This window comes from Leucoraja erinacea, chromosome 13 (assembly GCF_028641065.1).
Source record: "Leucoraja erinacea ecotype New England chromosome 13, Leri_hhj_1, whole genome shotgun sequence".
In the NCBI taxonomy this organism is placed as follows: domain Eukaryota; kingdom Metazoa; phylum Chordata; class Chondrichthyes; order Rajiformes; family Rajidae; genus Leucoraja; species Leucoraja erinaceus.
In genome coordinates this window covers 15,032,694-15,060,085 of record NC_073389.1, presented here as the reverse complement: position 1 = coordinate 15,060,085, position 27,392 = coordinate 15,032,694, and the positions used below count along the sequence as shown (strand labels likewise).

The following is a 27,392-nucleotide window of genomic DNA, read 5'->3' as shown; positions in this document are numbered from 1 at the left end:
GGTATCGTGCAGTACGGCTGCACTTAATCATTGAAACCAATTGGGTGATTTTTAAATAGCTCACATGGGGTTTCTAATGTGTTTTCAATGCAATACATTGAAACAAAAGAACACCATTGAATCTCCCCCTTTCCCAGCTTTCTTCTCCCCGTTTACAATCAGTATGAAGAAGGGTCTCGACCCAAAACGTCAACTGCCCATAGTCTCCAGAGATGTTGCTTGACCTGCTGAGTTACTGCAACATTTTGTGTCCTTTTGTGTATTAGCCAGCATCTACTGTTCTTTGTTTCTACCATTGAATCTCTCCCACCACACAATTCAAACACTGGCCATGTATTTAGTATGGTCAATGGAAAATTTCCCTGGAAATTTTGTGACTAAATAGACAGTGCAATTAGAGAGTGTAGCAATCAGTTGATTATCTATTTTTATTATTTTTATAATTGACTATGCTAAATCAATTGAATATTATTTTTGGCATCTGATGAACAGTCTTTGTTTCCTTTACAAATAAAGCAATATAACATCGTTGTTAGAGCAGCACCGACAATGTTTGCTCATTGTTTGTGCCATCTGCAGTTGAATAGACAGCTTTACTCCAAGCCTTCACATTTACCTCAGCAGGTGGGTGAAGACTATGGATGTCACAACATGAAACTATACAGACTCACTTGATCCAAATTCTGATAATCAGTAAGCTGAAATACAACATTTTACATTAATAACCTTTGGTTGTAGAAAGGAGAAACGTATGAGTCATGCTTTTACCGCCTGATTGCTCGGCAATAATCCCGACACGTAATGTGCACGTGAGAGTGTTAAGGGCCTGTCCCACTTTCACAACCTAATTCACAACCTTTTTTTACTCAAACATTTTTCATCAGGCTAGAAAAACGCCCCGACCTACTTGATGCCACGAGTACTTACGACTAGCATCACGACCTACTTACGACCTACCGACGACCTCGTGACGACCATGCTGCGAGTATGAGTCAAGGGCAAACTCGGCAGAGGTCGTGAATTAGGTCGTGAAAGTGGGACAGGAGCTTTAGGAGGGGAACATGAGAGGTCATGGCTCTGATAATTCTCATGCATAAAATGGAAGATGTTGAAAAAATACATTTTATGCTGCCCTAAACTGAAAGGGCATTGACACGAAATGTTACCTCTATTTCTATCTCCATGGAGATTTGAACACCTGGCAAAAATTTAAATGACATTTCTATTCCTGTTTCAGGACATTCATCCCTTGCAATATTTGGCTTTTGTGAAGACTTTCATGGCTGAGTAGCCCTTAGAATTGTCCATGTAGCTTCTCATATGAAGAGATGATGATAATCCATTAAGTCAGAACACAATGTGTCACAGAGTCATCCAGCAAGGTAACAGGCCCTTTGTCCCAGGTTTCCCCTGGCGATCAATGTGCCCTCTGGCTCGTTCCACATACCCACCACCTTCTGTGTGAACATTTTCTCCTGAGGTTCCTATTAAATCTTTCCCCTCTCACCTTAAACCCATGTCCTCTCATTCTTGATTCTGCTACTTGGGTAAAAGACTGTACTTCTACCCTATCTATTCCCCTCGTGATCTTATATACCTCTGATCCACCTGCACTCCAAGGAATAAGTTCTAGCCTGCTCAACCTCTTCCTATAGCTCAGGGCTTCAAGTCTTAGCAATATCCTCATAAATCTTCTCTGCATCCTTTCTAGCAATGAGAAAAAGTGAGAAAATGGGAAAAATCATAAAACGATCTCATGGTACGGTACTAATAATTCACAAAATAAATCTTGCCGAAGTATTTTTGTCCAGCCAATTTTTGGAGATAGAGCGCATGCTATTCTTTAGCAGCGCAACGAACAGTAATTTGTGGGACCAGTCCTGATGACGTCCATGTAGGAGGTACTGTTCACAAAACTTTCTGGACCAATGAAGCAGTAAATTGCAGCAGCCAGACTTCCAAGAGCTTCCAGTTGCCATTAATTATCTGAAAGTAATATGAAAATCATACTGTGTAACAATAATTACATATCTACCAATGGACCATCCATATTTGATGAAGAAAAGATAGCAAGCTTGGGATATGGCATGAGCAGTTCAAACTAATCTCATTATTCTTGAATCAGATGGACATTGGACCTGCTATTGTGAGTTTAATGTGTGGATTATGGAGGATTTCTATTAGTTTAAGGAGGATAAGGACCTTGACTGAACTCTTCAAAATGCAGACCTGCTGCAAATGTGAAAGTTCCACCGAAACGGATCTATTTTCTTTGGTATTCCTCAAATGGAGCAAGATCTCAATATGGGGAATCAACTTCATTGATTCATTTCTTACTTAACAACTAACTATTTCACCTTCCTTATTGGTATTCACACTCATTTGCACTGCAACTTTCTGTGACTTGGGGACAAGAACACCAGAGACAGCACAGTGGCTGTGGCACTGCCTCAGAGTGCAGAGACCCAGGATCAATCCTGACCTTAGGCACTGTATGGAGTTTGCCTGTTCTCTGTAACCATGTGGGTTTCCTCCCATATCCCAAAGTCTTTAATTGGCTTTAGTAAGTTGGCCAGCAACAGAATGTGTGGTGTATTAAAGCCTGGAGCAAATAAAAAACAAGATTGATGTCAGATTAGTCATAAGATCATAAAGCATATGAACAGAATTAGGCCATTCAGCCCATCGAGTTTGTTTCACCATTCGATCATGGCTAATCTATATCTCAACATTCTCCTGCCTTCCCCGCATAACCTTTGATGCACTTGCTAATCAAGAACCTATCAATCTCCTCTTTAACAATACCCAATGACTTGGCCTCCAACGCCGTCTGTGGCAAAGAATTCCACAAATTCAACCCCCTCTGGTTAAAGAAATTCCTCCTAGTCTCCATTCCATGGTACATCCTTACATTCTGAGGCTGTGCCCACAGGTCCCAGACTCTTCCACTACTGGAAACTTCCTCTCTATATCCACTCTATCTAGGGTGTTCATTATTCAGTAGCTTTCAATAAGAATCCCCTTCATCCTTCTAAAGCACAGTGGGCACAGGACTAGAGCCATCAAATACTTCTCATACATTAACCCAATCATTTTAGTTTAGTTTATTGTCAAGTGAACCGAGTTACAGTGAAAAGGTTTTTTGTTGCATGCTATCCATTCAGCGGAAAGACTGTACATGATTATAATTGAGCTGTGTAACAGTGTACAGATTCAGTCAAGTCAAGTCAAGTTTATTCGTCACATACACATACGAGATGTGTAGTGAAATGAAAAGTGGCAATGCTCGGGGACTTTGTGCAAAAAACAAACAAACAAACAAACTACAAACAGAATGGATGAAGGGAATAACATTCAGTGCAAGATAACGTCCAATAAAGACTGATTTAAGATAGTCCGAGGTCTTCCAATGGGAGGTCAGGATCATTCTCTTGTTGGTGAGAGGATGGTTCATCCCTGGATCATTCTCAGAAACATCCCTATGGACTTTCTCCAATGCCAGCACATCCTTCCTCAAATATGGGGCCCAAAACTGCTCATAATATTCCAAATGTGGTCTGACCAGCACCCTATCGAGCCTCAGCATTACTTCCTTGCTGTTATATTATGATCCCCTCTAAATGAATACTTAAATTGCACTTGCTTTCCTAACCCTCAAAAAAGATGTATTTGTGATGACAGATCAGCATGCTGATGAACTGAAGTGTCTTTTCCTACGCTGTTTGACTCTCATAACTTTATTGCTCCTGATTGCTATTCAATGAACCTCAATCATTTACACACCGACTTGATTCCAGGTGGGTCAATATCTGGAATGCAGCCAAGGTTCAAGGTCACACGTGTAGAGCAAACCTTTTGAGTCACATATAGGGGGACTGATCTCCACATATATCAAGGACAAAAGGAAGTAGTCTTCCGCATGAAAAAAAGACATGCTGCTTCACAAATTCTGCCATCATCCCATTTGACAGCTGTGCTGTCGAGCTCTCAGTGTAGGATGTTTTACAGACCAAGTCTACTCAAAATTTCTCAAAATGCACATCAATGGCCAATTAAATTAGACATCAGTGTTTTGCCATGAATCAAAACTGTTAAGCCAAATAACTTTTCTCTTGTTTCAATAATTTAACTGGATCACTTTATAGGTAAGCATGTGTGCAAGACAAAAAAGAAGTTGACATCTTTATTGATAACCCATGAATAATCCTCCGTCCACTTCTGGCTCCCAAAGGCAGAAGGAATATTATTGCTGCCTGATGATGCCAGTTTTTGTACAAGATGAATCTTTCTGTCGATACATTTGCTTTCTGAACAGGGATTTTGTCACCCACAGAGTCTTGTTCAGTCTGACGCAAACAGAAAACAGTCGCTTAATAGCCCGCAAATGAATAACTCCCCAACAATCTTCAGCAGTCGCCTGAGAATGGAAGCTGCCTCACAATGATCACCAGGAGTCTTTACCTTGCAACAGAAATAAATCTACAATTTTCATCTACTGTTCAGGTTGCAACTAACTACAATTATTTCGACAAAGCACTACTCAGAAAGAAATTATTGAAACACAAATGAGACCGGTGGCTGGATTGAGCCACAGACGTTACAAGGAAACACGCTGGCTCCGTATAAGTTGGAAGTGGTGTGAGCTCCAAATTCAGAGAAACAGACACAACTTTGGCGTGACGTGGTTCATTTCACAACTCTTTGCAATTAAAACTGGAGATCAGCTGGGGGTGATCAGCAGAGCCAAAGCAGCACCTGTGGAAGGGAAATGAACAGCTGACGTCTCGGTCGAGACCCTTCGTCAAGACAGGAGGCACTAGGGACTGCAAAGGCTGGAATCTGCAGCAAAGGAAGGAGAGCAGCTGCAGGAACTCGGCGGGTCAAGCAGCATCTGTGGAGGGAAATGGATAACCAACGTTTCAGGTCAAGACAATTCATCTGGATGCTGAGTTTCTCCAGCTGCTCTACTTTTTTTGCCAGATATTACAGCATCTGCAGTCTCTTGTGCCTCCTCAAAAAGTCTTCTGTGTAGGAAGGAAGTGCAGACGCTGGTTCAAACCAAAGATAGACACGAAATGCTGCAGTTGCTCAGTGGGGCAGGCAGCACCGCTGGAGAGAAGGAATCGGTGATGTTTCGATACGATACGATATAATAGAACTTTATTTATCCCAGGAGGGAAATTGATCTGCCAACAGTCGAGACCCGAAACGTGACCCATTTGGCACAGACATGGTGGACCAAAGGGCTAGTTCCTGTGCTGTACATTTTTTAATTATACATGCAAGGGTCTGTTTTGAGACCGCTGATTTAATTTAAGGAGTTGTGAACCAGTGACATTTGCTAAAGTTCTCTCTCAATCAAATCATTATCTGATAATTACTATTGGAGATAGACACAAGATGCTGGAGTAACTCAGCGGGTGAGGCAGCATCTCTGGAGAAAAGGAATAGGTGTTGTTTCAGGTCTAGACCCTTCTTTAGGCTGAGAGATGCTGACACTCAGTTTGAAGAAGGGTCTCAGCCAGAAAAAAGCATCCATTCCTATTCTCCAGAGATGTTGCCTGACCCGCTGAGTTACACCAGCAGTTTGTGTCTATCTTCGCTGTAGACCAGCATCTGCTGTTCCTTCCCGCACATAATTACTCTTGGATGTCTGCTCACGGTCGTCAATAGACAATAGGGGCAGGAGTAGGCCATTCAGCCCTTCGGGCCAGCACCACCGTTCACTGTGATCATGGCTGATCATCCACAATCAGTACCCCGTTCCTGCCTTCTCCTCATATCTCATCACTCCTCTATCTTTAAGAGCCGTATCTAACTCTATCTTGAAAGCCTCCAGAGAATTGGCCTCCACTGCCTTCTGAGGCAGAGAATTCCACAGGTTCACAACTCTCTGTGTGAAAATGTTTTTCCTCATTTCCGTTCTAAATGGCTTACCCCTTATTCTTAAACTGTGGCCCCTGGTTCTGGACTCTCCCAACATCAGGAACATGTTTCCTGCCTCTAGTGTGTCCAAACTCTTAATAATCTTATATGTTTCAATAAGATCCCTCTCATCCTTCTAAATTCCAGAGTATACAAGCCCAGCCATTCTATCAACATATGACAGTTCCGCCATCCTGGGAATTAACCTCGTGAAACTACGCTGCACTCCCTCAGTAGCAAGAATGTCCTTCCTTAAATCAGTGAAGCTATGAAAAGTTTACCGGTGATGGTCCATCAGCTGAATGGTTGACCTTGACCCGTGGATAAAAATAAGCACCTGTTGAGTAAGAGGCTGAAAGCATTCTGGAGCTTGTGTGGCCTTGCCCAGAAATTGATGAATAAAAGCAGCAAAAATGTGCCCCACTCACACCAATAACAAAGTGTTCATCTTGTAAATTCAATTTTGCTGCAGCATCCCTAGTTCTTGTGCATGAGAGACACATTTATAACTGAAAACTATGTGTCGGAAGGAACTGCAGATGCTGGCTTAAACCGAAGATAGACACAGAAAGCTGGAGTAACTCAGTGAGTCAGACAGCTGCCTAACCCACTGAGTTACTCCAGCTTTTTGTGCATAACTGAAAATTACAATGTTTCACTGCTGGAAATATTAGTATTCACATTTACATTTCAAAGTACTGACAGCAGCAGAAAACTGCTTGCCAAGTAATTACTTAATCTGATCAATACAAGAATAGCTAATAGGATTTTTACTCGTCACAGTTAAAATGTGCATGAATCTAAATTGAAATAAAAAGTCAGCTATCCCCACCCACTGACATGTGGATTAAAGTATTTATGGGGCATAATAATACCTGGAGAAAAATGACCCATTCACTGGGACCAAGGCTAGATCAGTTTGAGAAAGAGTGCTTCCCCCCACTCTCCCACCTGCCACAAACAAGCAACTAATTTGATTTCACCTCCAAGAAGAGATCGATGTCCTTCAAACTTCAAACAGTGGATTTGATGCCAGATGCTTAAAGCAATGAGCACAGATAAGCACTTCTATGAACATTGCTGCTATTTCATAAATAGGGCCAGCACGTAGCAGGAAATTCCACTGAAGTTTAGACAGAACAACTGTTTGACATCAGTATTAGAAACAAAACCTATAAATGTTGCAGGCTCACTTTATAAAATGGGAAAGCAGTTTGTGTCTGCCGTCAAAACCATTTGTTTGTGTTTTTACAACAGTCTGTGTTATTTATTAGTATACAAGCTGGGTTAAAGCATCCAGAGATGAAATAAATGAAATTTATGAAAAACTATTCCAGCAATGATTGCTGGCTTGACTGACTGACAGGCGCTTGTAAAAAAAAGCTCTGTCTTCAGAGCAACTTGAAATCCTATTACAAGTCAGTATATTGGATTTATTTAAATGAGAGATTGATAACATCTGTATAAAGAAATGGAATCATCTTTGGATGCAGCACCATGTCTGATACTATGTCAAAGCAATCATCACATTGTGGGAAGACAAGGTTTTCTTTTATTACTTTTCATAAAAAAAGAAAGTTAAAAAAAAAAATACTGCTGTAAAAATCCCTTATCAAGCCAATGTGGAACACACATCCCATTAAAATCAAGAATCCCCAGTTCATGTTACAGATGCAGACTTGGTTGACGATATATTTTGCAGGCTTTCTGCTCTAAAGGTAAATTAACACACTGGAATCTGAGCATGCCGATTGTATCCAATGTCTGCATTTAGTTGCCCTCTGGAAACTCAATTAAGTGCTGGCAGACTTTGCCGATGGGAAAGATCCCAGGCTTGCGCTGGGTTAGAAAAAGTTCATCTTATCCATGGAGACCGAACAGGACCAAGAATGGGATTCCAAAGCTTTAGCCAAATGAATGTAAAATAAAGGAGAAATCGGTTGTACAAATGGTTGCAGCACAGGAGGACCCCGGCAGGCTCATTAAGAACAACTCAGCTCATCCCACTTCCCTGCAGACTGCCCATAGCCCTGAATATGTTTTCAGTTCAGATACTAAACCAACTCCCTCTGGAATGCTAGAATTGAATCTGCCTCCTCCACAAACCCCAGCCACGCTCTGTGAAAAATATATTTTCTTCACGTCAATTTTGATGTCTTTGCAAATCACCTTCATAATGCATCTGCTTACTTCATAACCATTCTGCCAATGGAAGCAATTTCTCGCTATCTGCTTTGCACACACCTTTCCTCATTTTAAATACTCCAAGAGATCCCCTTGCAACCTCCTCTGTTTTAAGGTGAACAGTCACCGATTCTCCTGTCTATTCACATGATCTGATGTCACTCTTTCCTGGAATCATAGCCTTGTAGCAGCGCCTGCTAGCGTACACAGATATCGAACCCGGCGTTCGGAAGCAGCGGTCACGTGACTCAGGAGGGGCTGTTTTTTTCGCGTGGTTTTTCCCTTGCGCGCGTTAGTTCAGCGATGACCACCGTTGTGGGCAGACGTGTCTGATAAGCCTGTATGCTGCATCTTGAACTTTCAAATAAAGATCTGTTGATAACTCTAGTAGTTGTTTCTCACACCACTAATGCCTCAGAATTAAAGGACATTCTTTTTGGAAGGAGATGAGGAGGAATTTCTTTAATCAGAGGGTAGTGAATCTGTGGAATTTATTACCACAGGAGGCTGTGGAGGCCAAGTCAATGGATATTTTTAAGGTAGAGATAGATAGATTCTTGATTAGTACGGGCATCAGGGGTTATGGGGAGAAGGCAGGAGAATGGGGTTAAAAGGGAAAGATAAATCAGCCATGATTGAATGGCTGGGGTAGACTCGATGAGCCGAATAGCCCAATTCTGCTCCTATCACTTATGAAGTTATGAAGTTATGAATCACATTGGTGGATGTCTTCTCCATCCTCTCCGCAGCCTTCACCTTGTTCCTAGAGCTCGTCACTATTCATGCGGCTTGATACCCTTTTATTCCATGGCTTTCAGTCCTGATGACAAGCCCATTATGTAGCATCAATTCAAACATCTTTTTGAAATATACTGCTAACACTTCAACCGCATTTACCACGTTGGCTCTGATGCTTCATCAAAAAGCTCCAACAAGTACGACACCTTTAGACTTTAGAGATACAACATGGAAGCAGGTCCTTCGGCCCACTGAGTCTACGCTCAATGTACTCAGCTAGTTTAACAGCTCTTAAAGATAGAGAACAAACAGTTCCAGTCAATCACCTCTCGTCAGACCATGGCAGGAAGGAGAGAAAGTAGATTAGAGCTTGGCAGACATGAACATTAGCGATGGCAGCAAGTGAGTAGAGCAGGGCAGCTGTGGCCTTGCGCCCATGTCCATCCCACCTGCTGGCTCGAAGTCCATGTGAGGAGCATGTAGTCAGGTTGGATCCCTGAGGGCCGAGTGTGTACCAGGCACCAATTAGCACTTTAGTGCAAGGAAAAGTGATCGGGTGCCTGGGATCTTTCGCTGAGATCGCCAGTGATGGAGCTCCGTCCAGCATGGCCTGTCGGCTTCGGAAGCCGGGGTCTCCAGTAAGGAAGCGGCCGTTCCAGGCATCCCAAGCCGCTGAGAGGGTTCTCCCAACGCCGGAGCACCATCACCCGGCGAGAAGGGCCTGAATCATCGGGCCCCGTAGCGGCAACTGCGGAGGCCTCAATAGGCCCGACTATGGGTGGGCAAGGGGATGGGTACTGGACTTTTGCCTTCCCCCACAGTGGGAACCATTGTGGGGGGATGTTTTCATGTTTTATGTTAAATTCTTCTTTAATGTTGTGTTGTATTCTTATTAGTGTGCTGCAATGGCAACTTGAATTTCACTACACCAATTGGGGTATGTGACAATACATGAACCTTTGAACCTTTGGGAAATAGAACCAAGCAGCTTCAAGCAAACAATTCCCACGGCACCTTACAGACAGCCTGGTTTCCGGTGCCACCCAGGATCAATTTAGATCAGAACAGTTTTGTTAATATCTACAGACAGAGGTAGGCACAGGAGATGATTACTAATGCAAATTACAGGCCACAAATGCTTTTTATATTTATCTTCATAAAAGAGAAAGCCATACCACATATGACACACTGAAAGCTTCACAAAGCTAATCAATGATAAACATACAAAATGACAGCAGATTACTGACACCAGGTTAACCCAAGCAGTGACTCAGTTTCAGTTTAGTTTATTGACACGTGTCCCGAGGTACAGTGAAGAACTTCTGTTGCGCGCTAACCAGTCAGCAGAAGGACAATACAAGGTTATAATCAATCCATTTACAGTGATAAGGGAGTAAGTGCAAGGTAATGCCAGCAAAGTCCGATCACGGATAGTCCAAGGGCATCAAGAGATAGATAGTAGTGCAGCACTGCTCTCTGGTTGTGGCTTCCCAGCTGTTATTCAGTTGCCTGATAACAACTGGGAAGACACTGTCCCTGAATCTGGAGGTGTGCGTTTTCACACTTCTATATATTTTGCCTGATGAGAGAGGGGAGAAGAGGGTGGACAGGGTGTGACTCGTCCTTAATTATGCTGCTGGCCTTGCCGAGGCAGCGAGGTATAAATGGAATCGATAGAAGGGAGGTTGGTTTGTGTGATGGTCTGGGCTGCGTCCACAATTCTCTGCAATTTTTTTGTGGTCTTGGATGGAGCTGTTCACAAACCAAGCTGTGATGCATCCTGATAAAATGCTTGCTGTGGTGCTTCTGTAGAAGTTGGTGAGATTTGTAGGGGACATGCCAAACTCAGTGCACAAACAAAGGGAATACAATTAATGGCTAATATTTCCCTGAATACCGTGCTGTACATGTTCAACAGATAAATCTATTTATCTGTTAATTTAATCGCAATGTTTCAGTTGTGTGCACGCAATAAGTAGTCATAGCAAAGGCCAAATGTCTGCATAACGTGCCAAGGCCATTGGATATCCTGGTTGCTAACCATTTTAACTCCCCTTCCAATCCCCATTCTGACTTTTCTGTCCTGGGCCTCCTCCATTGCCAGAGTGAGGCCACACGCAAACTGAAGGAACAATACCTCATATTCCACTTGGGTAACTTACAACCCAACAGAACGAACATTGAATTCTCCATCCACCCCCATGGTCCTTCCCTTTCTTCCCCGTGCCCCCTTTCAACCCTCCTCCCCTGTAGCCCACCTGGACTTGCACCTATTTCTCCTCTCCCCCGACACGCCTTCTTCTGGCTTCACAACTCGTAACTCTTCAATCCTTTTGTTTCACACCTTTTTTAACTCTCTGGCCATCTGCCTATCAAACCCCACCTTGCCTGTGCATGTCTATTACCTGCCATACTTTGTCCTGCCCCTCCTAGTTTTCTCCCCCACCCCCACACAGCAATCAGTCTGAAGAAGGGTCCTGACATGTTCTCCAGGAATGCTGCCAGACTCGCAGAGTTACTCCAGCACTCTATCTTTTGCAATAAACTAGCATCTGCAGTTCCTTGTTACTACACTACTGACATGCGGCATTGGTGTTTTGCAGATGTATTTTGATATAACAGAGGAGATAGCACCCCGAATATACAGCAACATGTGGAAGGCTAGTAAATGTATATAGGGCAATGAAAGTAGAGTGAATATTGAATGCTACTGAGGCTCATTAGTTTCACTCAAGCTTCAGGCAGGAATTCCACCCTCTTGACTTACTAATGATGTAGGTTCACAAGCAATGAATGCTTGCTACTTGCGATACCTGCTGTTTGAGCCCTGGCATTCAAAGCGAAAAAAATCTTAAAACCACAAATTAAATTGCACCAGTGAAAAATTATTCACGTCGGTACGTCAGAATCATCTTGATTCGGTTGAAAATTTATCTACTGCCCCTTTTCCGGGGTTACGTCCACGCCTGGGTGGTTTTAGATAGAGACTACGCACTGTCCATGGGCACCCTGGGGGATTTCCGAGACCACTGGGCACCGTGGGGTGTGGAATGCATCTTTAACAAGGATGGGGAATAGTCAATTAAGAATATTTGTTTTACTTTGTACTATGGTTGTGGGTTTTGTTTTGAATCATTCAGTACTGTACAAATTATTGTAAATAATTGAATCAATTATTTTTGGTTGAAAAAAAGAAAAGAAAATGTATCTGCTCCAGGATTGCTGGCCTTAAGTGCGTAATCAAGGAGAGCTGGCTTTGTGTCAAAATTAAAGTTACAGCTCTGGCACAATGTTCTTCCAGCTGTTGCTCAAATGGCAGATTCTTCAACACGAGATCAGAGATAAAATTCAATTTTCAGGGGATAAGCAGTAAACCACTTCAAGAAACCTGGATGCGGGACCATTGGTGAGACATGGCAGATATTTTCAGGCCCGCGTTAATGGATTCGAGAAGTGTAATCCTTTACCATATCAGTGGTGGGACTGTGAGAATGCTGAGCAGAGATTTATGCGCAGAAGCTGCTTGTTACACAGTACTGCATTGTTCTCCAGAGAACAACGGGACTGTTGAACGATTTCCAGTGGGAAAGAGGGCGGCAGAGGGAGTCCTGAATCCAGCAGTTCAGTGTGCACGCAACATACATTAGCTTTCCGCAGTGACAAGGAAATCCATCACTGGGTTGCCTGAGGGAGGCTCTCCGTCTGATATTAAAAGAAACGGCCCACTGAAAATGTAATTTGCCTGTTAAAAATGTTATTCCCACACATTGAAAGGCTTGAGGTATTTTTCTTGAAGCCACTACACAGGTCACGCTGGAACACGCGACCAGACCCACTGGGGAATATCAGATGCCAAAATATTGCCACGTACTCGAGAGGGCAAGAGCCCACAACAATGACGATTGCCCCTTTCCTCTGTTACGATCACTATTATAAAGTAGCTGGAAGTGATTAATTATGATCCCTTTTCCCTCCCCCCCCCATCATATTCAAGAATACATTATTCTCCCTGTGGCGTCCTGAGCCTATTCGTTTGGCTATAGCGCTGCAGCTGCCAACAGCTTCTTCAACTACTTATAAATCTGAGCCTGGAGAATTGACATGAGGTGGCCTGTAAAGGTTGGTATCACACTTCATCGTAAATTACATTTACCACATTGCTATCAAGGGGATATAGGTCACCCAGAGTTATATCACTGCAAATTTATAATAATCCTGAAGTATTCCAAACATAAGCGCTAGACTCTTAGCTCGACAAGAGTCAAAAATTAATTTTAAGGTTTCAACCGAAGACAAAATGCTGGTGGAACTCAACAGGTCAGGCAACATCTCTGGAGAAAAGAAATAGGTGACGTTTCAGGTCTAGAACGTTCATCAGAATGAGTCAGGGAGGGGGCAACTAGAGGTATGGGGAGGTACAGAAGAAGCAGATTCCGCATCGATGACTGAAGAAAGATGGAGCCCACAATGGTCCATTGTTGGCTGGGGACAAGGTGACAACGAAGGAACACAAACGGTGAAATTAGCAAGGGGACGAGTGTGGGAGGGGGACGGAATACAAGGGTTACTTGAAGTTAGAGAAATTAATATTCATGCCACTGGGTTGTAAGCTGCCCAAGCAAAATATGAGGTGATGTTCCCCCAATTTGAGCAAGATGCAAGTTGCAAGGACTCACCTGATGTTCAGTGATTTTTTTCTGAGTTCAGTCCAACGAAAATTCATGTCATCAAGATGCCTCTGGAGTAAAACCCCTTCCTCAGCGCCATCCAGACCTTTAAGTATTTTCTGTCCATTCTCGTCCAAGTTGTGATAAGTATCAGTGTGAGCATCGATTTCTGACTGAAGATCCTGCAACACGGAGGGGAAAAAAAACTCTTGAATCCACAGTTCAGGACAATCAATGAGCTGCAGTTATCTTCAGTGGAATTGTAAGAAAATCGACAAGAAGTTAAAGCAAACTGAAAAGCACACATCTGATGTAACTGACCTTCACGTGATAGGTTTTTCTTTGCAAAGCTTTAAGGCTAAACTTGGGAAGGATGCAGAGCTTTTGAGGCGCCTGCATTGTGGCGTCGTTGTTTAATTTGGGAAAGCACAGAGCCCTCTGTGCTTTCTGCTCAAAGATGTGTCACTGGAAGGCAACAAGCCTCAGCTTTCAATATTGCATAAGCAACTCAAAGGATACAAAACCATCATTCAGACTCCACATTGTAGGAGGCTTCTAGCGACACAACAGTTGAATAGAACACTTATGAAATTAGCTTTGTCTTTTATCAAATCAACAAGCTTCACAGTTCTCAGTTCTCTTTAAATTTTAATGGACTCAAACATTCCTCAAACAATTGTCACATTACTTCTTGGCAACCACGAAACAACCCTCCTACGTGATCACACCAACTGCAGTACATTAACTGTGCATTTGGTCTTAGTTTAGTTTGGTTTAGCTTATTATAGAAACATAGAAAATAGGTGCACGAGTAAGCCATTTGGCCCTTCGAGCCTGCACCGCCATTCAATATGATCATGGCTGATCATCCAAATCAATATCCCATACCTGCCTTCTCTCAATACCCCCTGATCCCTTTAGCCACAAGGGCCACATCTAACTCCCTCTTAAATCTAGCCAATGAACTGGCCTCAACTACCTTATGTGGCAGAGAATTCCACAGATTCACCACATCTCGGTCCTAAAAGACTCCCCTCTTATCCTTATCCCTTGTTCTGGACTTCCCCAACATCGGGAATAATCTTCCTGCATCTAGCCTATCCAACCCCTTAAGAATTTTGTAAGTTTCTATAAGATCCCCCCTCAATCTTCTAAATTCTAGCGAGTACAAGCAGATTATTGCCATGTGCACCGAGGTACGGTGAAAAGCTTTTTTGGTGCACGCTGTCCAGTCAGCGAAAAGGCAATATGAGATTACAATCAAGCTGTCCACAAGGTACAGATGCAGGATAACATTTAGTGCAAGAAAAAGTCCAGTATAGTCCGATAAAAGATAGTCTGAGGGTCTCGATGAGGTAGATGGTAAGGCAGGAATGCACTCTAGTTGGTGATAGGATGGTTCTGTTGCCTGATAGCTGTTTTCCGATACATCAGGCGATTTATTTCATTTAATCCGAACAAACCTTCCTGGAGCATCTATCGATGTATTTGTATCAATCTGGATTCATCCTTTGAGAAATAAAAAAGGTGCTAGAGTATCAATACCAATAAGAGTAAATTAATTATCTCAGAGTCAAGACGATTGGCATTGAACAAATTGTAATTGGACAAATAGTTAAGGCAACGACAGCACTTAATGGTAAATAAATAAATCGCTTTTGTCGTATAAAGTAGAGCAAACAAAACACATTAAAAAATGGGAGATTTTTGGTACGTAAAGGGAAGGTAGATAATGTTAGACTGTTGGGGCAGGTAGGTGGCTGAGCAACTTTGATGATTGCTGGAATGATAAATCTTCAGATAATGATGCGCTCAATGGTATTGCAAAACTGGACAACATCTAGGCTCCAGCTGGTAAGTAAGTAAGTTTATTGGACAAGTATTCACATACAAGGAATTTGCCTTGGTACTCCACCCATAAATAACAACATGACATACAGTGACAGTTACGAATGACTCAGAAAACATTAAACATTAACAATAATAAAACATTAATGATAAAACACCATTGATCAAGCATGTGAACCAACAAAATGCCAGATCAAAGGATCACTGATTCTGCACATGTTCCAGAGTCTGGCCGACTCAGTGGACCGAAGGGCGTGTTTCCACGCTGTCTAAAAATCTAAAGAAATAAAGTGACGGAGGCTAGTCATGGCGTTAACTGGTTGCTGAAAATAAGAATTTACTTTCTTGAGACTTCCTGTTACATGCTGTGGTTTAAAGTGAGCTAGCTCCTGCTTAATTGTGAACTAATTTCTGTACGTCTTCAACTTTGGAGGGTTTGATGATAGAAGGGAAATTTTTGATGCTGCCTTATGAAGTGCAAGTGAACTATTCAGAGATACGAATTGACATTATTTGGTTGGTCAACATTTGTATAAGAAGTTTTGCTCCTGTTATTCTCCTGCAACTAACTCCCATTCCACCCAAGACTTGATGTGCACAAATTAATGAACGAGTATTGGAAAAGAGATAACTTGTTGATGCGCAATCAAAGTCGACAATCTAGCCTCAATTTACAGTATATGTACTTCTGCTTCAAAATATTGTCATTTGTTCATCTAATTCATTCATGTGTAATTTGTCCTTATAGAGCAGAGGGCAATAAACTTGTGTTTCTTTGTAAGGGAGATCACTATAATTGATTGCTAACCTCAGAATCTGTAGTACAATACTGGAATGACTGTCAATATATCAACCAGGAAATGATTGCCAGTAATGCTATTGTGTAGAAATGAAACACACATCAAATTCTCCTCGGTTATTTTGAGGATGTTAGCCATTCCATTAAGAAGCCAGGTAGGTATTAGGTATGTATGGATATGGTAAATGCTTCTCTGAAATAACTTTCAACCTGTACAATTTCGCCTTTGCCAAAAATCGCCTGGGCTGGGTGAATTCACACAGCCAGAACAAACAGTCAATTGTGCACAGCTGTATATTAATTGGTGTACATTGAAACTTCTTTCATTTTATGCATCATGTAACCTGGACGTCTTTTGTTTATTACCATTCCCAACTGTCCTTGAAATATATAGGTGGCTTAAAGCAATGCTTAACGCTGTATTTTTTATTTTCAGGTTCTTATTTTAAAAGAGGAAATACACCTGATGTCACAATAATAAAACTAGATTTGTCTTTATTATAACGCAGAAACAGGCTGTTCATTACTATCAGTCCTCTTCCCCCATTTATTGCCCATATAGCCTATTCGCTCTCTTATCCAATACGTTCCATGCCACTTACGTACATAAGGAGTGATTCACAGTCGCTGGTTAATCAACAGCATACCCCTTGGGCTATGGAAGGAAACCAGAGTACTGAGGGGAAATGTCCATGGTCACACGGAAAGTATGTCAATTCCACATGGAGAGCACCCGAGATCCGGTCACTGGAGTGTGTGCAAAAGCAGTCCGAATTGTTTTGCCAGTCTGCCACCCATGAATTGGATTTTTGGGTCAGTCTGAAGAATGTTCTCGACCTGAATCGTCACCGATTCCTTCTCTCCAGAGATGCTGCCTGCCCCGCTGAGTTACTCCAGCATTTTGTGTCTGCCTTCAAATGGATTTTTGGGCTTGACTGTTCAAACAATGACTATTCTGGACGTTTGTAAAACAAAATGCCTGGCAATCTTCAATGAGCTTCAGGGCTTACGTTAAATTGCGGGGTGCTGGGAAGTGGAGGTAGCAAGTTTTAGTTGTGGTCTAGTTGGAAAGCTAATGGTTCAGCATCAGGCATTCAATGTGTATTATACATGATGAATCACGTGTAAAGGTCAAGCAGACAGCATGCAGAATAGGTAGCTGATGTATAACCACTGATTGTTCGTCAATGCCAGGCTGAACATTATGTCCCCTCTCATCTCTGTGTCTGCAACCATGCACAACATTTCTTTAAAGTAAAAGACTAAAACTGTACTGACTTTACAATAATACAAGAACAAGTCAGTGCCTATGGTATTACTGCTGCTCTGATCCATTGTTTAGTTCCCTTGAAGAGGATAATATGAATAAAAGAAATAGTAGGCAGTTTGGCTCCTTGTACCTTTCATTATGATCATAGTTGATTTTTACCTCTTGGTCACTTTAACCTCATGCCCCTTGATCCCCTGAGCAGCAAAACACTTAGCGATCTCAGTTTGAATGCAATTGGTGACTCAGCCCGTCATCATCGCTCTTGCGTGAGAATTCCAAAGATTCATCACATGGATGAAGATTTATTTTCTAATCTGTCCTGATGGCAATCTTTAACTGTGAGCTTGGACATCCTGGAACATTATTGTTTACAACCGTTATTCATTGTCCTGTAAAAGGCATTTCTATTTTCCCCTGGATATAGTACTGTTTACTAATAATCAATCAATGAACAGCACACTGAAGTTTGAGCTGAACATTTCTGGCATTATGACAGGACTTGAACATATCATCTTGTTTAACTTCAGCGCGGAGTTTCTGAATTTTGAGTGTGGTATTAAGCTGAGACCCCTCAGGCTGCTGAAGAGGGATGAGTTTCCTTGTTATTATGGCCAACTTTCCTTCCTGAACTGCCATCACTCGAAAGTCCATCAATGGGCCTTTTATTTAGCATTTGGCTAAACTTTCAGAGACATTCCAGTCGTTACAACAGAATACAGTAATGGTAAATTTTTAATCTAGTTTGACTGATATTTGAATAGTATGGTCATTTATACCAACAGATGTCTCCACATTTAGCTATATTTGCAAAAGAGACCATCTGTTCAGGTCAATTTCAGAAGAATTTATTTATTGACAGCACAAATTGTTGAAGATGGGTGAAACGATCTTCAGAAGGTTGTAATGCAGAGAATACATTGTTGGCCCCATGTATCTTGATACATGGGCCAACAATGGTTCGGTCCTGTGTAGGAAGGAACTGCAGGTGCTGGTTTAAACTGAAGACAGACACAAAAAGCTGGAGTAACTCGGTGGGACAGGCAGCATCTCTGGAGAGAAGGAATGGGTGACGTTGTGGATTGTGACCCTTGTTCAGACTAAGAGTCAGGGGAAAGGGAAACGAGACACATAGACGGTGATGTAGAACAAATGAATGAAAGATATGCAAAAAAGTAACAACGATTAAAGAAACAGGTCATTATTAGCTGTTTGCTAGGTGAGAAGGAGAAGCTGGTGCGACTTGGGTGGGGGATAGCCCTTGTTCATCCTTCCCCTCCAAATGGAAATCTATTTTAAACCAAATATTGAAAAAAAATGTATATTGCAATAAAAGAGAAACTGCTGGAAACATTTAACAGGTCATGCAGCATCTACGAGAAGAGAAACATAAAATATTTCTCATCCTAAACAATCTGATGATGAATTTCAGACCTGAAACTGTTTATTGTTTTTGTTTTCATAGGTTCTACCTGACCTGTAAAGTTTTTCCAGTATTTTCTGTTTTTTATTTGACCATGAACACTTTATCTTCTGTTTTAGAGACCTGATAGATCTGCTCTGCTATTCTAGTCATCTGCCTTGAATTTAAATATTTGCAAAATCAGTCTAAGGAGACTGAAGTTTTCATTGAAATGGCAAGTAAAAGAACTCGATAGAACAGCACTGAGGGCTCACAAAGCATTGAGGGTAAAGGCAAGTGGGCATCACACAAACCCATTGCACTTTCACAATGCTATAATTGGGAACAAATTCTGACTAATTACAAACACTAATATAAAATGCATAGATTTTTCTACCAAACATTTTTGCAACAAAGCACCCAAATCAATTGACAAAAAAAACGATTGTACAATAAACCTGATCTTTAAGAAAAGTTATTTTTAACTGTTTAATTAGTCACGTTCTATAACATCAGGTAGACAATAGCTCCCAATTATAATTTCACAGCTGAGCTAAGATAAAACATAATATACATGTTAATACCGTGCAATGACCATGGCTCATTTAGCTTATATTTTTAGTTAAAGAGGGAGCAATTTATGAGAATATACTGTTAGTTCCAGCACAATGACTTCTACTCGGTTGCTAAAGGCAGGATGATAGCTTTTTTTTAGTTTATAACACCACTATTTACTCAAGTACATTTGGATATATTAATATGTAATAAAATGATACACAGTAACAGTGAAATGTTGAAGAGCACAGAGGTTTAAGGAAACAGGTCATTGCAACATTGAGTGCATTGCAACAGTGCGATGCATTTTACTAGCACTGAAGAAATTGCAGCAAAAAAACTCGCCATTTAATAGCTTAAAGCCCCACCAGATTATTTCTTATTGACTGATTACTCCTGAAATGCTAATATGCCAGGTCTAATGAAAAGACAAAAACATACATGGTTAGAAGGAACTGAATCTCAAAAATGAGCAAGATAAAATCATGCTACATGTTTGTAACCCAACTGTTTCATCCAAGGTTTCAGCCACAACTCTCCGGGTAATGCATTCCTTGACAATGAAAATGTGGTGCTGAGGATTGATGCTGAGCCAGGGAGTTGTGGGGATGAGTGGTGCAGGAATTGTCTGGGGGTGGCTATCAAATATCATGGGCATGGTGTGTGTCAGGTCTCCAATTACCTAAGAGACGAGGGTTAGGAGAGACAAAGCTTAGGAGAGACGAGGGTCAGGGTTGAGAGGGTGGCTGGTGACTCGATGAGTGGCAAGGAGGGTCCCAATCTGGCAATGATCTACAAACATCAAGTTGTATTGGGAGCTTCAATCGATGATTGCTTCTAGGATATTGAAATCTAACTTCCTCTGGCAATGTTCCAAAAGGTACAATGTAGATACAAGGAATTTCAGTTGCTGGTTTACAAACAGACTCAAAGTGCTGGAGTAACTCAGCAGGTCAGGCAACATCACTGGAAAACATGGGTAGGTGATGTGAAAAAGGGTCCCCGACCTGAAAGTTCACCTGTCTATGTTCTCCAGAGATGCTGCCTTACCCGCTGAATTTCTCCAGCATTTTGTGTCTATTTGTACTCTAAAAGGTACGGGGATGGTTGCAAAATCCAGTGTGTGTGTCTGATATGGAAATCATTGCAACCAGGCAAGCAGAATACAAGGTGAGAACGACCTGGCTGAATTACCAGAATCATGTGTGATGGTCAGAAATGACAGTTATCACTCGTTACTCCAGGCAATGTATATCTTTAATCACGTTGTCCTTAAATACACTTTTTAAGCCAATTGTACAATACTTTCATAACTCTCCAGCTTGTTGGAAGAAAAGTGAGCAAATGGATATTGGTCTGAAGAAGGGTCTTGACCCGAAAAGTCACCCATTCCTTCTCTCCAGAGATGCTGCCTGTCCCGCTGAGTTACCCCAGCATCTTGTGTCTATAAATGGATATTGAGATGGGCCGGAAATATATAAGTTGAATGCAGGAGGAGGCTTGAGTGGAATAATAATCTATATAGATTAGCTGTGTTGAACAACCTCCTTCATTGCTGTATTCTATGTAATTAAAGAGAGTATCTATCCGACTGACATTTAACCAATTATGTCTTTATTTGCACATCCCATTAACATGACTGCAGAGAAAAAGAATTGATACTCTGATGGTGGCATGAGATCACTAATACACACAGTGATCATGACTGTCTGGATCATTACTCAACAAGGAGTCTGAAATATATTTATCACAGTAGCTTGCTCATTGCCTTTTGGGTACTGTGAGCACCACATTCCCCTTTCTTCCCACAACCTCTCGTTTTCTCATCCAATTTCTTCCATGAATATGGATCATATGTTTTTTTCTGAATCACGATAAACTTTATATTTGACATTGCTCTCAAGCTTCTGCTCCTGAAAAATTATGCTGGATTTCCTACCTTTGGCCCACCATTAAATTGGCCGGAGATATCTGGCTCTACCCAACCATCGCTGTCATTGCTCCCTCACTAATCACTGAAGTCCTCCTTTTGTATTCTCCTTGTTGCTGACTAGGATCACCATGTCCAGATTATTCCCATTTTCAAGATCACTCCTTTAAGCACGTGGCAAGTATGCCAAGCTAAACAGTGCTGCAAGGGAAATGCAAGTGAAAGATTCCGTGCATAGACACAAAATGCTGGAGTAACTCAGCGGGACGGGCCGCATCTCTGGAGAGAAGGAATGATAACGTTTCTGGTCGAGACCCTTCTTCAGATTCCGTGGTGTTACTGCTAAATTCAGTTCTCCATTCCTTGGATCTTGGCTCTCCTTATATTTTCAGCCACAGCAATGAAGCTCTCTCGTATTTATGGAGGTTGTCTCTTGTTTTTCACACAGTCTTATGCATCAGTTCTCAGGAATACTGAACAGTCACAGTTTTGCAACATTTTATTTTACACAGCTCCTTCTGTATTTATGGTGAATATTAATTGGGAATAAACAGTCCTGTTTTTTGTTAATTTCCAGTTCCTACCACCAATTCCATCACCATTTTACCACCCACCTCCATCCGCTTGTGCTCCCCCACCACCTGCCCTCCCCGACCTCTATCACCCAGTCACCCCTCCACCACCCACCCCCCTCTCCCACCACTCACCCCCCCCACCCGCTCCCCTTGTCCCCCACCCGCTCACTCCCCCCCCCACACCCTCCCCACCTGCTCACTCTCCCCACACCCTCCCCACCTGCTCACTCTCCCCCAACCCCCCTCTCCCACCACTCACCCACCCCCCACCCGCTCCCCTCCCCCCCCCACCCGCTCCCCTTGCCCCACCCGCTCCCCTTGCCCCACCCACTCACTCTCCCCCCACCCCCTCTCCCACCCGCTCATAATCATCACCCACCCCATCCCCCCCCACCCACTCACCCTCCCCCACCCACTCCCCTTGCCCCACCCGCTCACTCTCCCACCCCCTCCCCCACCCGCTCACTCCCCCAACCCCTCTCCCACCTGCTCACAATCATTCCCCCACCCCCTCCCCCACCCGCTCACTCCCCCCAACCCCTCTCCCACCTGCTCACCTCTCCCCCCCACCCCCTCCCCACCCCCGCTCACCCTCCCCCACCCACTCACCGCTCCCCCTTGCCCCCACCCGCTCACTCTCCCCCACCCATTCACTCTCCCTCCCTCACCCACTCCCCCTTCACCACCCGCTCACTCCTCCACCCGCTGACCCTTCCTCTGCTTCTTTAAGATGAGGGTAGTTAAATGAGGACCAACTGGTTTCAAACTAAGTTTAAACTTAGAATAAGTGTTAGCTTTTCCAGCCCTGACCGTTTCGATTTATAGGACAGAATTAGCATGGCGGAATCAACATTCTAACTGAATACACCAGAAGTATTGATTCCACTGTGATTTGATTTATAATCAGGCCATAAGACTAAGGCACAATTTATTCTGCAAATAGACTTTCCTATTACAATGCTCAGATGGTGTTAAGAGAGGTCTCGAAGGAGAAAATAAATGAAAACACCTGCTCTTCAGCAATGGTTAGATAATGTCATAACATGCTACTCCAAGGAACATTGATTAAAGAGAGACAACAACACATAGGTACATGATCTGTTCAGCCGTAATGCAAAATTCTCAACAGGAGCATGATGAATGCATAAATGAATATTTTCAAAGGTCCGTGAAGTGACAATGTGCTATAGCTATATCTATTCCTAATTATTTAGAAATAGAGTCCTAGTCATAGGGTGATACAGTGTGGCAACAGGCCCCGAGGCCCATCGGCCAACATGTCCCAGCTACACTAGTCCCACCTGCCTGCGTTTTGGTCCAAATCCCTTCAAACTGGTCCTATCCGTGTACCTGCTAACTGTTTCTTAAACGTTGGGATAGTCCCAGCCTCAACTATCTCGTCTAGCAGCTTGTTCCATACACCCACCACCCTTTGTTACCCCTCAGATTCTTATTAAATCTTTTCCCCTTCACCTTGAACCTATGTCCCCTGCTCTGGGCAAGAGATTCTTTGCATCTCCCCGATCTATTCCTTTCATGATTTTATACATAAACAAGACGGTGGGACCCGCTGGGTCGTTCCCCAAACGCGATATTCCACCACTCACCCACAGCCCGGAACCCTGGTCCCCTAATCCTCACCCTCCTATCCACTCCCCCACTAAACACAATGTTTAAATAACATTAACCAACAATCCTCGCCCTCTCCTCCTCCCTTCCCCCACTCCCTCCCTATCCTTACAACAATTCTCTCATTGCACTGGGAGTCCAGTCATTTGGTAACATTGTAACGAACAGGACAAGTGGAACTGGATTTTTTAAAGTGTAAAGTGAACATTTTATAGTTTAAAATGTGAATAACTTGTAAAATATACCATCAATCTGAACGAAACTTGAAACAGACCACAGGGCAATGGTGAGTAAGGTGATCCACAAATTGTAGCAGTATCGTGTACCGCTTTAGTGTATTTTCAGGATCACACTCACAGACATAATAACAAACAAAATGAGTTTTAGTAATATAGTCTAGACTAAGTGGGAGTGGAACTAGTCACGCAGGAGGCCTGGTCCCCCAACGCAACCCATTCCACAACGCAATAGTCCACCACTCACCCGTTCACCCAACGAAACCCGTTCCCCCAACACAATATTCCACCACTCACCCATTTCCCCCAATGCAACCCGTTTCCACCACTCACATGTTCCTCCTACACAACCCGTTCCACCACTCACCCATAGCCCCCAACTGTGCAGGAGTGGCTCATTTCCCCTCATCCCCAATACTCCCTCCCCCTCCTCTTCACCCCCCCTCCCTCCCTCCCCTCTCCTCCCCCCCCCCCCCTCCCCCCCACCCCCCCTCCCTCTCCCTTTCCTTTCCCCCACCCTCAGTCACTCCCTCCCTCCTTCTATAACCCCTCTCCCTACTCCCTCCTCTCCCTCTATCTGGTTAAATAACATTAAACACCAATCCTCTCCTCGTCCCCACCCCCATTCCCTCCCTCTCCCTACTCCAATGTAACAAATCTCTCTTTGCACTGGCAGTCCTGTCTTTGTTAACATTATAACAATGCAGCACTCCTGCCGGGCAGTTTATGTAAATGACATCCCATTGTGACATCATAGCTGTAACTGCCAAAGCAAGATCAAATGATTTTTCGCAAACTGGATTTTGTAAAGTTAAAAATATGATTAACTTGTAAAATATACAATCAATCTGAACAAAACTTTGATACACCACACCACCGGACAAAGGTGAGGTGGTTCAAATATTGTAGTGCTATTGTGTACCGTTTTGACGTAATTTCAGGATCTTTCTCACCCACACGCACGCATGCACACAGACAGACAGGCAGACTCACAAACAAACAAGATGAGTTTTAGTAATGGATGGATGGATGGATGGATGGATGGATGGATGGATGGATGGATGGTTGGTTGGATGGATGGATGGTTGGATGGATGGATAGATAGAGAGATAGTAAGACAAAGCAGCTGACACCTGGAACCATTCCCTCCCTCTCACTTTTCATGTTACAATGTGAGGCCACAAGACCCAGTAAGGGGAAAGCACTTCTCAGCAAATTCAGTGCACCACTTCTTAAAATTAATATTATAATTCAATGTGGTACAGTGCATGGCATTAGTGTATATAAGCCATTACAGAAAGATAAATTATGTTACCAATTATTGCACCAAAGCTGTAGAAGCACCACTGTAGCAAAGATAATGGACAACAATTTAGAGGTCTGGACAAACATTGTGGAAAACTAAGCACAAATCCCTGCAGGGCAGCTCACAGGGTAAATTCCACAATTGGTACATAACTATCAAACTATAAAATTGTTTCAAAAGTGCATCTGACTCATGAAACCTTTTGGCAATGGGAATGTCCTTTCAAAGTAATGATCTCGTTGGAATATAGAACACTATAGCACAGAGACTGGAATGATTCTAATCTAAACTAATTCCATCAGCCTGAGTATGTCCCAGCTCCCTCCATTCTCCACCTATTTGCACGTCTGCATAAATGCCTCTTAAACATCGCTATCATATCTGTTTCTGGCAACACAGTGCAACATGGCTGACTCAACCTGCTCTTCAATGTCCCATCAAACTACTTTGTTCAGAAGTAATTAGATACGGGCAATAAATGCAGGTGTTGTTAGCAACATGGGTTTGATTAACACTATTTAAAATATTAAAGACAGTATTGCTATAGAAATGTGGCCAGAATTAATTTACTAATTCCGTGCGCAATGGTTTTGTTTTATTGTTTATTCAAAGAAGTAAATTCCAGCACAAGAGCTCTTTAAGTTATTCCATGCATCACGTACAGAGATTTAATCTGTTAAATACATTACGTGCTGTGTAAGAGAAAGAGATCAACCAAGAATACCCCATCATCAACTGGGAACCACAGTTTCTGAATGCAGTTGCCTTCAGTGTTGACTGAGCAGAGTTGAGAAAAATCTGTAAAAATCAGTGAAGGTTCATGCAATTTCAGCTTCATTAAAAAGTGCATGTTTGAGTAATAGGGCTGCTAAATCATCTTCGAAAGTCCACAAGCAACCAACTGGATGAGTTTCTAGATGATTCCAGCTGCCCCTCACAATCATAATGCCCATATGACAGGATAATTCCAAACACAAAATATACCAAAAAAAAAGAAAATTGACTGAACAATATGTTGGATTATATTAAAAACAGGAATATTAACAAGTGAAGCTTTTTTTTGGTCACTTCTAAATATATCAAATAATTGAAATCATCCAACTATAATACCAAGTGGCTATTTCAATTTTAGATATTATTTACTTCCCCCTTTACCAGAAGATTCTTGTTATCTTTATTATCTTTATTAAATGTTATTATCCTTGAATAGTGATTCATGCAAGAAGCAAAGGTAATAAATAGAAATATTTTACCCTCCCTTACAATATGTGTTGTTAAAATCTACCCTCATCTTGACAATCCTTGCAAATTGCAGATAGACACAAAAAACACAGCGGGTCAGACAGTATCTCTGGAGAAAAGGAGTAGGTGATGTTTTGGGTCGATTCCCTTCTTTAAACTCTTCTTAAAATTTGGTATTTGACCCTTCTTCAAATTGTATACAGGAATAATAGGAATACGGAGAATACACCACATTCATTTTTGAATCAACTTAACAATAAGATGCTGTTCATTGACTACAGCTCAGCTTTCAACACCATAATAGAACATAGAAGATAGAACCTAGAACAGTACAGCACCGAAGTGGGCCCTTCTGCCACAATGTTTGTGTCAAACACAATGCCAAGTCAAACTAATCTCAGCTGGATCCATATCCCTCTATTCCTTGCATTTCCATGTACCTATCTATATGCCCCTTAAACGTCACTATCGTATCTGCCTCCACAACCATTCCTGGCAATGCATTCCAGGCCCCCACCTCTCTGTGTGAAAAAAACTGGCCCCGCACATCTCCATGGAATTTCACTCCTCTCACCTTATAGCTTTTCCCTCTAGTATTGGATATTTGCATCCTGGGGAAAGAGGTTCTGACTCTCTACCCTATCTATGCTGCTCATAATTTTATAGACTTCTATCAAGTCTCCCCTCAACCTCTTGTCCGCATGAACAGAGGTGGTGTCGAGATGGTTGACAGCTTCAGGTTCCAAAGCACTATATCTCCAGCAACCTAATAAGGTCCCAACACAATGATGCTGTGATCAAGAAAGCACATCAATGTATGACTTCCTTCTGTGTCAGAGATTTTTGACATGTCCATGAGGATTCCCTTGATCTTCGACAAATGTGCTATAAAGGCTTTCTGACAAGATGTACTGGTAACTTAGCCTGGTATGGTAATTGTTCTGCTCTGAACAAAGAGAGAGAGAGTGGTGAAACCCCATCCGGTCCTGATGGATTGTTTCAGGAGGGCTGGAAGTGCCGTCAACTATCTGTCACTGTCCATTCCCTTCCGAGAGAACATAGAGTATGAACGACTGGATACCTAAACTT

General features: G+C 42.4%; 1 protein-coding gene across 13 annotated transcripts in view; it reads right to left on the bottom strand.

Moving 5' to 3' along the window:
- The window catches only part of dmd (dystrophin), a 1,582,845-nt gene that overhangs the window by 205,379 nt on the left and 1,350,074 nt on the right, over positions 1-27,392 (bottom strand). For 12 of the 13 annotated variants that reach the window (XM_055644518.1, XM_055644513.1, XM_055644515.1 and 9 more), the window contains one exon: positions 13,524-13,696. In XM_055644518.1, the coding sequence (XP_055500493.1) occupies positions 13,524-13,696 (173 nt within the window). Of the gene's footprint in view, positions 1-13,523; positions 13,697-13,835; positions 13,984-27,392 lie in introns of those variants that run through there. The other variant, XM_055644526.1, reaches the window with a different exon arrangement.